Source organism: Plutella xylostella, chromosome Z (assembly GCF_932276165.1).
Source record: "Plutella xylostella chromosome Z, ilPluXylo3.1, whole genome shotgun sequence".
Lineage (NCBI taxonomy): Eukaryota > Metazoa > Arthropoda > Insecta > Lepidoptera > Plutellidae > Plutella > Plutella xylostella.
In genome coordinates this window covers 6,725,434-6,737,187 of record NC_064012.1, presented here as the reverse complement: position 1 = coordinate 6,737,187, position 11,754 = coordinate 6,725,434, and the positions used below count along the sequence as shown (strand labels likewise).

The following is an 11,754-nucleotide window of genomic DNA, read 5'->3' as shown; positions in this document are numbered from 1 at the left end:
TCCAGATAAATTAGGATTTAGACAACACTAGGTATCAGTATTGTTCTCGTACAATATCTACAAGACTATAAGCCTACATAAGTAATACTAACGTAATACAAAACAATGATGTGGGTCTAATAATTTTCAACCCGAAAGGGTCTTCCGGAAGTGGCGATAGCGGAAAGGTTATCATCATTTAGGACGGCAACAAGTTAAAATAACAAATGAGTGACATACTGAGCGGAGATAAGTGCCGAGATATCGGCTCCTTGAACCCACCGCGCTCACTCCGCTCTCTGCTCCCGCCGGGGCAACATGCGTGTTCTCACCCCCCTAGTCTCCTTCCTAATCCTCGGATCAGTCAGCTCACTGCCACAGAAATACTGCCCTCTAAAATGTGAGTGTGACAAGAAAATCGTGAGGTGCCTCAACCAAGGACTGCTGGCCGTGCCCAAAGTTGCCAAGGATGTGCTCACACTGTAAGTACCGAGATATTGTTATGATCATTGTTCCATAGAAAGATGGCTAGTGGCCGCAATTCTTTATCTTCGGAACTGAAGAACCTACGAGTAGATTCCAACTAGGTATGATCATTTTGAACCGCTAAGGTATACAGGTATAGTTGAAAACCGAAAGAATGATGACTGGGAATGATTTTAAATGAATTAGGTGTCCACTTCTGACAACAAACGACGAGTTAGAAATACCAGCTTTTGTGCTGGTCAGCATAGGCTACAACCATAAAACGATGTGCATATTATAGTTGGCTACAGCAGTATCTGTAACTGAAATTAAATTAGGTAGGTATGTACAGTGGAACCAAGTGAGAAAGATCGTTCAAAGTATGTAGGTATTGGGAATTAATGTGAGGTGAACCCCAATTCCGAGCTGCGACTTCCCGGGCCCAAGTGGCCATAATGCAGATGGCACCTGAAGGAGAAGAACCCTGATTAGCAATAAAACGATTGATATCTTATTCCAAAAACATTGCTATTCCAGAGACGTCCGCTTCAACCGCATCTCGAGTCTCCCTCCAGGGGTGTTCAGCCACATCGCGCCCCTCCGATCACTCCTGCTCAATGACAACCAGCTCCCGGCTCTCCGCTCCGGGGCGTTCCGGGGGTTGGGAAGCCTGGTCTACCTGTACCTTTACAGGAACCACATCAGGCACATAGACGAAGATGTGTTCGACGGACTGCCGCATTTGAAGCAACTGTAAGTGATGTTTGTTTAACTAGGTTAGGTGGAGTAGATAGATAGTGCAGTCAGCTTTAGGTATAAGTAAGTAGCTAATTTAGATATATTACCACTAAAAACTCACTAGTCGTCAAGTCTGGCTGTCTTCCAACGATATGGTTAATTAATTCCCAATATAATTTTAACTACCTATGGAGTTACGTGGCATTTAATAATATCTGTACCTACTGAATGCTCCAGTGACATTGTTCTAATTCTATTTCCAGGTACTTGCACGTGAATGAAATCAAACACATAAGCCCTGCAACTTTCCATAATTTGCCAATGCTCGACCGACTGTAAGTATTTCCTACATGTACCTACAACCTAGTAATTTAGAGGAGTGCACCTTAGTACTTTAAAATACCTTTTAGTAGTTTAAAATACTGTTTAGATAACTAAGTACCTACCTATAGCTATATTAATGTTAATGTTTAATTTTAACTAAAAACTGTTTGCTTGCCTATCGCATTGGAGTAGCTGTAATGATAGGTTTTAAGTTATTAAATAAATAAATAAATATTGGTATATTAATCAAATATCTACTACCTAACTATTTGTTATTCTTACGAAGCGTTTATTGCGTGTAGGTACATATAAGCGTATAATTATTGATCATCTGTTAACTAATAACCATAAGTTTGAATATAAATTAATATACTTGTACATCTGTATCGATCAGTCGGTAGACCGCCGACCGTTGGTCCGTAAGTAGAGTAACTGGACCAAACTGGATGAGTGTAGCACAGGACCGTATAATATTATGGAGAAGGCCTATAACCTGCAGTGAGTTGACAAAGATTGAAGATGATGATGATACATCTGTAAGTACTGTGCTGATAAAACCAACCACCAAACCCCTCACCCACAGCTACCTACACCACAACCTCTTGGAGTCTCTCCCCTCGGGCTCCTTCCCCGGGCGACGGCTGCGGGCGCTGCGGCTCGACGGCAACGCGCTCGTGTGTGACTGCGCGCTGCTCTGGCTGCTGCAGCTGGCTCGGACAGGCCTGCGGTTAGACGCCACGTGCCACGCGCCAGCGGCCGTCGCCGGCGCCGCGCTTGCGAGTATTGAGCTGAAGGATTTCCATTGCCGTGCGTATTCATGATGAAAATAGGTCTCGCCTAAAATGCGCTACAGCACTCTGGGTTCGGCTTTCCTCATTTATGATGTGGTTATAACTACGTTCGAGTTTGAGTACCTAAGTGGTAATTATATTGATCTAGGAGTCAATGAGTCTACCTTGCCTATACGTACCTACCTACATATTACTACTTACTTACTTATAGTCCTGTTACTCCCCTGTGGAGCTTAGGGCTACAGACATTCTTCGCCACGCTTCCCTATCTTGAGCCGCCTCCTTCACTTGGGCCCACGATAGACCTGCCCTCTTCATTTCCGCCTCCACGGACCTTCTCTACCTACATATTCGTACTGATAAACAATCTACTCTCATAAATAATTATTTACTTTATAATTACCGTCTCTCTATTTTCCCCATTCCAGGCCAACCAGAAATCATGACAGAGCCGCAAGACGTGATCGTGAAATACGGCGAAGACGCCATGTTCACCTGTATGGTGGCCGGCGAACCAGAACCCGAGATAGTCTGGCTTCATGACTCTGCGGAGATTCCTCTCCAGTCCCAGCGGTACGAGGTGATGGGCAACGGCAGTCTGATGGTGCACGGAGCCGAGCAGGCCGACCTCGGGTACTTCGAGTGCGTGGCGCGGAACCCCGTCGGGAGAGCCAGGTCCAAGCCCGCCAAGATGATGGTCGTCAGTAATGGAGGTGAGCGTTAATGGAGCAATTCAAATTTATATTTTTTTTGGATGTGCGCTATTGAGCCAGTAAATGTGATGCCATTCGGAAATTAAAATTGTATCGTAGAGCTCTGAAATCAATCATAAACACTAGGTACCAATAGTCAATAATTCTTCTCTTATCTCTCTCTTCAATGATCATATTAATTTTTTCAGATAAACCTATATTGGTAGCCGTACCCTCTGAATCGAAGGTGAAAGCTGGCGAGTCCGTCATGTTCGACTGCAAGGCGATAGGGAACCCGGTCCCGCACTTGTCGTGGCACTTCAACGGCGAAAGGCTCTTGTTGAATGAACGTACTAGCTTGAAGAAAAATGGCTCAATTTATATTGAGAACGTGGAAACGGCTGATGCAGGCCAGTACACGTGCCGGGCCGAGAATATCCACGGAGAGGCCTCGGCATCCGCCAAACTGGAAGTTCTCAGTAAGTTATATTTTTACTACCTTTATAATTGATTCCTTCTCTTATGTTACTTGTCTACCTATGTAAAATAATATCCAATATATTTTTACAGTGGCTCCAGTGTTCACTGTGACTCCGTCAGATCAGACTGTAGTATTTGGAGATCGCGTCGAGATCAGCTGTAAAGCTGAAGGCATACCTACACCAGAAATACAATGGTACAGACACACGTCAGAACTTCTTGCAAGCGATAATATTATATTGAGGAATTACAATCAAAACCTTACAATCCTAGAAGTATCATATGACGACAGTGGCCTATATCACTGCCGAGCCACGAACTCTGAAGGATTCAAAGAGGTTACGGCAGAGCTGGTTGTGAATGAAGTGGCCGTCATCAAACCTCACATCATTCTTAAACCAACAGACACCGAGGCTTACAAAGAGACCACAGTGCAATTATTTTGTGAAATTGAAAGCGAACCTGCAGCCACTGTAGAGTGGCGTAAAGATGGAACACGCTTTTATGAGGAAGATTCATCCATTAGAGATAATAGAATTTACATCACTAACATTGGTAATTTAATTATCAACAACCTAACCCTGGCTGATGCGGGTACATACGAGTGTTCAGCTTTCAACGAATATGGCAGAGATACCGCGTCTATATTCTTAACTGTTAAGAATAAGAGAATACCCAGTGACGAATACGTTAACATGGCATTAACGGAAGCTGCTAGAGATGTGGATCAGGCAATAGCGAGAACCATAGAGCATCTGTTCCACAATAACAGCGGTAATGTTGGAGTTCACGATCTGTTCAAAATATCGAAGTATCCGAATGCACCGGCGCGTGATATAGCTCGAGCAGCTGAAATATATGAACGCACGTTGTCTAAAGTAAAGACTTACATTGAATCTGGATTGAAAGCTAATGCTACTGCACCCTTCGACTACCAAAATTTACTTTCAACAAAGCACTTGGATGTGATAGCGCGTCTATCAGGGTGCACCGCCCATAGGGAACAGAAAAACTGCTCGGATTTGTCTTATCATAATCACTATCGTAGTATCGATGGATCTTGCAACAACTTTGCTCATCCCATGTGGGGATCCTCACTGACTGGATTCCGGAGAATTCTTCCCCCTATCTACGAGAACGGCTTCAGCGAACCGGTTGGCTGGAACAAGGATATCCTATACAATAACTACAAGTTACCAAGTGCCAGGCTCGTTTCTACCAAAATTATAACTACCAAGGAAATCACTGAGGATGTGGAGATAACCCATATGACCATGCAGTGGGGACAATGGCTGGATCACGATCTGGATCACCAGTTGCCATCGGTGAGCTCTCAAACTTGGGACGGAGTCGACTGCAAGAAAACATGCGACTATGCTGCGCCATGCTTCCCTATAGATGTGCCGCCTAACGACCCCAGAGTTACGAACAGACGATGCATAGACTTCGTTAGAACCAGCTCCGTATGTGGATCCGGCATGACTTCCGTGCTCTTTGGAAGTCTCCAACCGAGGGAACAAATCAATCAGTTAACGTCGTTTATTGATGCATCGCAAGTATACGGATTCGAAAGGATCGTAGCAGAGGACCTCCGGGACATGACTCCCAACGAGGGGTTGCTGAGGGTCGGGGCTAGTTTCCCTGGGAAGAAGCCGTTGTTGCCTACCATCGGAGTGAACGGCATGGACTGCCGCATAAACCGCGACGTGGACACCAGCAACCGCAACTGCTTCGTGGCCGGCGACATCCGCGCCAACGAACAGATCGGCCTCGCCGCCATGCACACCATATTTGTGAGGGAACACAATAGAATAGCATCCATTTTAAAAACGCTGAACCCCGACTGGCACGGGAATAAAACTTACCAACAAGCTAGAAGCATTGTCGGGGCTCAGATGCAGTTTATAACTTACGAGCAATGGCTACCTCTGGTTATTGGGCCTGAAGGGTATGAAAAACTAGGGCAATACAAAGGTTACGATAGTAATCTGAATCCATCGATATCTAATGTGTTTTCGACAGCTGCTCTTAGGTTCGGCCACTCGATGATCAATCCGGTGCTGCATCGCTATGATGAGAACTTCGAGCCGATACCCCAGGGGCACCTGCAGTTGCGTCACGCATTCTTCGCTCCATACAGACTGATCGACGAAGGTGGAGTGGACCCGTTGTTCCGGGGAATGTTCACCACGCCAGCTAAACTGAAAACTCCGACGCAGAACCTGAACTCCGAGCTAACTGAGCAACTGTTCCACACGGCTCACGCAGTTGCTTTAGATTTAGCAGCAATCAATGTGCAAAGAGGTCGAGACCACGCAATCCCGCCTTACGTGAAGTGGCGTCAGATCTGCAACATGTCGACTGTGGAAACCTTCGACGATTTGCGGGGTGAGATTTCTGATGCTGGGGTGCGGGAAAAGCTGAAGGAGCTCTACGGAACTCCTCTAAACATTGACGTGTGGGTGGGGGGTATCTTGGAGGACCAGGTGGAGGGCGGGAAGGTGGGGCCTCTATTCAGGTGCTTGTTGCTGGAGCAGTTCCAGCGGCTCCGCGCCGGCGACCGGTTCTGGTATGAAAACCCGTCGGTGTTCACCCCTCAGCAACTGGAGCAGATAAAACAGACGAGTTTTGCCCGGATTCTGTGTGACAATGGGGACAACATAGACACGGTAGCGGAAAATGTGTTCCTTCTGCCGGAGCTGCAGGGCGGGCTGATGGCGTGTGAGGATATACCTGGTATAGACTTCACGCCCTGGACCGATTGTGAAACGTGCAGTAACGAGGTGGACGACAGGAATGTGTGAGATTTTGGACTTTCATCTGGGTTCTTGCATCATACTTATGGATTTTATTAACAAAAAATATATAAAAATGATATAAAATTGTACACATAATGAGTTTTATTTTATGCGTGTAGTGGCATGGCTTCAGCACCTATAGATTTTGAATCGAGCTGTTACTGAACATACATTTAAAGGAACATGCATATACTGGACCGACGATCTTAGACGTTACCTTGCGGTTATTGATGAGGGCTGGGTAGGCTTCCTGGGCGATGCTTTTATGAAAGAGGAAATGTGGTTTTTATATTGTTGATGGCATTGAGGATGAATGGTCCAACCGAGTCCGCGTTGTACTATGTTTGATGGTGAGGATGGACAGATTTCAATGTGTTTTTACCCGTCTATGGCTAAGCGAAAAGATTAAAGTAGAGCGTGCTTTTTTAAGTTTGCTTAGCGATTGCGGATTTTTTTTATTTTGAATGACATACATAAATAGTATTTATTGCAACTTTGCGATTGTATTTCGAGGATTACGACAAAGTGTTTTTTTTTGCGAAAGTTATTATATGTACTTTTGTGAATAGGTGCATTATATTTTAATCAATGTTATTTTCCCTTGCTATTCCAATTTCATTTCCCCTTGTATCTAAATTTATTATCCTGCTGAAAGGTTCATTTCTGGCTAAAAGTTAGTTAAAAGTCACAATGTCCCTCTTCTTCGATAAAAATAAAAAGTAGGTAAGTACCTAGTCCATTTTATAATGTGTGCTGTATAGTACCTATGCTGTATGATCTGGTTTGGTTTGGGTGCTCAATGTATAAGCTGTTTCTAGTACCTATAATCCTATAAATAAAGTCAACGTTTCCTACGTTCTGCGGGTAAAAATAAACACTGTACATTTTATTTAAATACACACCATATTTTATTTCATTGGTTGCGCTTAAAGTTACTTAATCCAAGTAATTGTAACAACAACTTAATAAAAACTTAACATAACAACAAAACATCAACAATATACACAAACATCAGTGAATACAGTCGTCCCAACAGGCTTTTCTGATGGGATTCACTTGGCGCGGAGCACACGCGTAACTTACTCAGACTTATAGTAATGGTAACTATTATAATGACTTTTGGTTCCGGTCGATTGGTGGTTATAGAAAGACTATCGCATAATTTTTCGCAACGCAGGACATAAAGGTATCAAAAGTGAGTATTACCTAAGACGGTGGATGAGCTGCGAAGCGACGCCGCGGCGGTCCGGTCGCGGCCGGATGTCTTCGATCCAATCCTTAAATAGTATTTACAAGAGTGAACTGGGTCGGTGGTTCGGGTCATTTGGGGAACTGCCAGGTGGTTTGCTGCGGCTTGCTCGCGGGCTGCGGCGCGGCGGCCACGGCGGGCTTGGGCTCGCTAGCGGCGCCCTTACTGTCGCTGCGGTCCCAGCCGTGCGACTCATGCACGTGCTCGTGGTGGTCCGGCGACGGGAACCACTCCGATATCCACACCGGCCGCCAGATCTTCTTCACTCCCGGCACCCAAATCTCTTTCCAGTCGGGAACCCAGATCTGCTTCCACGCCTCCTTCCACTCCAGCTTCTTGTCCGGAACCCAAATAAGCTTCTTCGAAGGCTTCCAGATTTGCTGCCACGCTTCCTTCCATACGAGTTTCTTGTCGTCGATCCAGATCTGTTTCTTTTCTGTTCTCCAGATTTGTTTCCATTCGTCCTTCCAGACCAACTTCTTGTCGGGGATCCAGATCTGTTTCTTAGCTGGCTTCCAGTATTTCTTCCAAATCGGCTTCCATATGAGTTTTTTCTTCCATAAGTCATGTGATGTGTATTCCCATCCTTCGTGATCTTTTCCTAAGTATTTTTCTCCAGGTACTCCGACCTTGACCCACTCTGGTATCCAGACCTTCTTCCACGCCGGCACCTGTATGTCCTTCCAGCCCGGCACCACGATGTCCTTGTACACGGGGACTGTGATCTTCTTCCAGTCGGGTACCTTCACCTCCTTCCATGCCGGAACTTTGATGGGTTTCCATTCGGGTTTGTATATCTTTTTCCAGTCGGGTACCTTGATGTCTTTCCAGGCGGGAACCTTGATTTGGACCCATATCGGTTTCCAGATTTTTTTCCATGACGGCTTCCATATCTGTTTCTTGGCTGGCTTCCAGATTTTCTTCCATCCGGGTTTCCAGATGAGTTTCTTCTTCCAGTAGCCGGGGTCGTGATGGTCGTGGTGGTCGTGATGGTCGTGGTGCTCCACGTGGTGGTCGTCATGATGCTCCTCGTGATGGTCCACGTGGTGTTCGACGTGCTCCTCGTGGTGGTCGTGGTGGTCGTCGTGGTGGTCGTGCAGGTCCAGCTGGTCCTGGAAGGGGCTCACGGCGTGGTCCGGCGCCGGGTAGTCATACCCCACCCGCCGCTGCGCCGCATCGCTGCTCGGAGACTTCTGTTCCAACTGCTGCTGAGTCAATTGCTGATTTTGCTGAATTAGCGCCTTGCCCCATACGGCAGCTACACACAGTAGTACCCCAAGGGTAACCTGAAACAAAGAAAATGATCCTCTTTAATAAAATAAGTGCCATTATCAAGTTGTTACGCAAAGCTCCCTGGAACGCAAGGCGGTTAAGATCATAATTGTTACATAACGCTAGCCTTATAATTATAACTATGATTTTAAAGATAATACAATAACAATCCATTGTTCTATAACCGACGGGCCTACAGTTAAACCATGTGATCGTTGAACGCTCTCGAAAAAGCCATTCAGTTTAATTCACATGAACTCCAGACATCGCAGCTTACAATAACAAGTTACAACCTACAGCGAGCACTTGTTAGTTTTGAACAGCGTAATTCATTATACATAACTATCAAATTATGACCGGTTACGTAAGGTTGTTTGTTGATGTATCAAAAGGAAAGTGAAGTGGATGTCTAGTCACGAGCGGACCCGCGGGCGCAGGCTGCGCCAGGAAGTGCGGGACTCGCAGCTTTCACCGCCCCCCGCCCCCCACCCCGCGCCCCGCGCCCCCGCCGCCCCACATCCGCGCCCGAATCCGCGCGACCCGCTGAAATTATATCACCTCGTGCTTTTTGGAGCAGCCTAAACCGGTTCACGCGTGTGTGACCTACTGAAGTGCGAGTAACACGGACAGATTCCGGCGACCATTACATTGTAGTGTCGTGTCAGGGGGTTGTTATGTAAAAAAGACAGAGAAATCCGCTTTGAAAATGCATTTCGCTCATTAGCGTGGCCTGTACTGAGGGCGATAATGTATAATAATACATGGTTTGTTGTGCAACAGTTGTGTAAGTGAGCCGTGGCCGCGGCGGCAGGCGGACAGGTGACCGGTGCCTGCGCACCATATTCAATACCACATTAAATTTCGCAATATGTCAGAGGATAATGTCACTTTCATTGTTATGTCACAAAGGACATCGCCGGACAATCGGGGTGACCGCATGAATAGAAACACCTTTTAAGACGGTTTCGAAACGAAGGCACCAGTTTTGTAACCGTAATAAAGATGCTTCGCGGAGATCATATCGCTAATAGTTGGCGTTATTACCGCATTAGAATACGCTACGGTCCAACCAGATCGCCGTTGTTAAACCTAACTGCGGCTATTAGCATAATGTCACAATTAGTGTAACAATTGCCATTTTTTTGAAGAAATAAAAATCATTCTTTTTTTGATTTATCGACCCAGATATTTCATATCGGTAATTTAGCTTAGATTCGATTCAAATTAAGTATATTAAATTTTAATAAAATTATATGTTAGTAATTATTCATTGAAAATTTAAAACAAACAGAATATAACCAAAAAACCATTATAACTGCCTAATTTTAATGGTTTTTGGTTATATTCTGTTCTACAATTTCGTCTGTGAATGAAATAGGTAAATAGACAAACAAAACATCACCAACCAGGTTACTTCGTTCTGCATATTTACATAATCCGGATATACATTACAATCTCTTAAATTGGCGATTAATCCCACTTGATATAATACATAGGTATTACTTTTATATAGTAATTTAAGTTATGCAATGTAAGTAACTATGTATGTAGATCGTTCTGCCCATCGATGGTACTCGAGTGAACATCGACCGACAATTAGAACTATCATAGAGATGGTTGTGCAATTATCAGAAATCCGGAAGTCATCGTTAAAATCCGAATTATCGATACGATCATAAAACGCTTATTGAATTTAATCCTTTCCTCTTTAACATTGGCATATTAAACAATATGTACGTATCACTTATAAATCAATCAATACCTACTAGGTACATTAATTAAGTTTACGAAATTGTTTTTGCTTTGCACCAAATTAAAAATAGATAATTAATAATCGTTGCTATCTTATTTGTAATTTTGTAACATAATACGTGAAAGTAAACAGTGCTCTTGTTCTAGGAATCAAAACTATGGACTTCCCTTCGGCACAACGGAAGGTTTTTAAACCGCTGCGCCCTCCGGTAGTTTTATAGCTTTTTACCAATAATTACCACAATTCTATGACGCGAGACAAGTTTTGTGATTTTATGTGATATCCACAAAGGTTCTATTCGAGCGAGCTAGATGCACAAATATCTGCAGAGAATAAAGAGTACGACGTTTTTTTAAATCTGTTACACGGAGCTGACGTTTTGCGGTTATTACTGGAATACTTGCGGTTTTGTATGTCCGCGTATAGATTGTTACTATAAGCACATATGTATTTTATTAGACACAAATGCACCAGCTTTTAGGCTAAATAGCTTTTTTCGAAGTCGGTTAAAAAGAGCTTTTACAGTGCCATCTATCTGTTTTTTGCCATCAGAAAGTTAATAAAATTGTATGTTATTAAAACATCAAAAAGCACTTTATAAGTATCATTTCTGATCTTCATGAAAGAGTTAAATTATAATTTAAAAGCAAACACAAAAGTGCAAATACGAATCGTTAAATGCAAATTTGTTTATCTTTAAACCAATGTTTGTTATTGTCACACAAAGCTTCTCGAGAAGCCGCACGGATAAAGCCGAGAGACGAAACGCAAAGAACCACGACCCCAACCCCAACCCCGAGACCCAACCCCGACACCGGAACACTCTTGAACTTCGAAAATAGGAAGAGAATTTTGACCGTTATTTTGAAACCGAAATGCGACACTGACCACTGAGCTCTTGATCCCTCGCATGGTGGGCGGGAGAGGCGATCCTCGACACGCCGAGACTGTTTAACTTTATCATTTTAGTTAGAGTTTCCGTATATATATGGCGCTGCGGCACCCCGGAGGGGGGCGCTGAGGCAATCACTTTCACGACGCGAGCCTCCGCCATGTAGGGCCGCCAGGAAGCGTGGGAGACCAGCTGGGCCCACTACACGCCACTTGTCGCGAGTGCCATTAAAACGGATAACGTATCACAATACTCGCAATTCCGTAAATAGATAAACGGAACCAGTTCACTTTCTCGGGAAGCGGTGCTGTGCCCGGGACG

General features: G+C 44.5%; 2 protein-coding genes across 2 annotated transcripts; one reads left to right on the top strand and one right to left on the bottom strand.

Moving 5' to 3' along the window:
* Window positions 1-253: 253 nt before the first annotated feature.
* LOC105397996 (peroxidasin) lies at window positions 254-6,356 on the top strand. The gene is made up of 7 exons (XM_011570041.3): window positions 254-461; window positions 982-1,197; window positions 1,446-1,517; window positions 2,090-2,313; window positions 2,726-3,010; window positions 3,199-3,468; window positions 3,560-6,356. The coding sequence occupies exons 1-7, from the start codon at window positions 298-300 to the stop codon at window positions 6,271-6,273; spliced, it is 3,945 nt and encodes a 1,314-aa protein (XP_011568343.3). The 5' UTR covers window positions 254-297; the 3' UTR covers window positions 6,274-6,356.
* A 795-nt stretch (window positions 6,357-7,151) lies between these two features.
* Window positions 7,152-11,541, bottom strand: LOC105398003. The gene is made up of 2 exons (XM_011570055.3): window positions 11,430-11,541; window positions 7,152-8,802 (listed from the first exon to the last, which is right to left on the bottom strand). The coding sequence occupies exons 1-2, from the start codon at window positions 11,451-11,453 to the stop codon at window positions 7,588-7,590; spliced, it is 1,239 nt and encodes a 412-aa protein (XP_011568357.3). The 5' UTR covers window positions 11,454-11,541; the 3' UTR covers window positions 7,152-7,587.
* Between the last annotated feature and the right edge of the window lie 213 nt (window positions 11,542-11,754).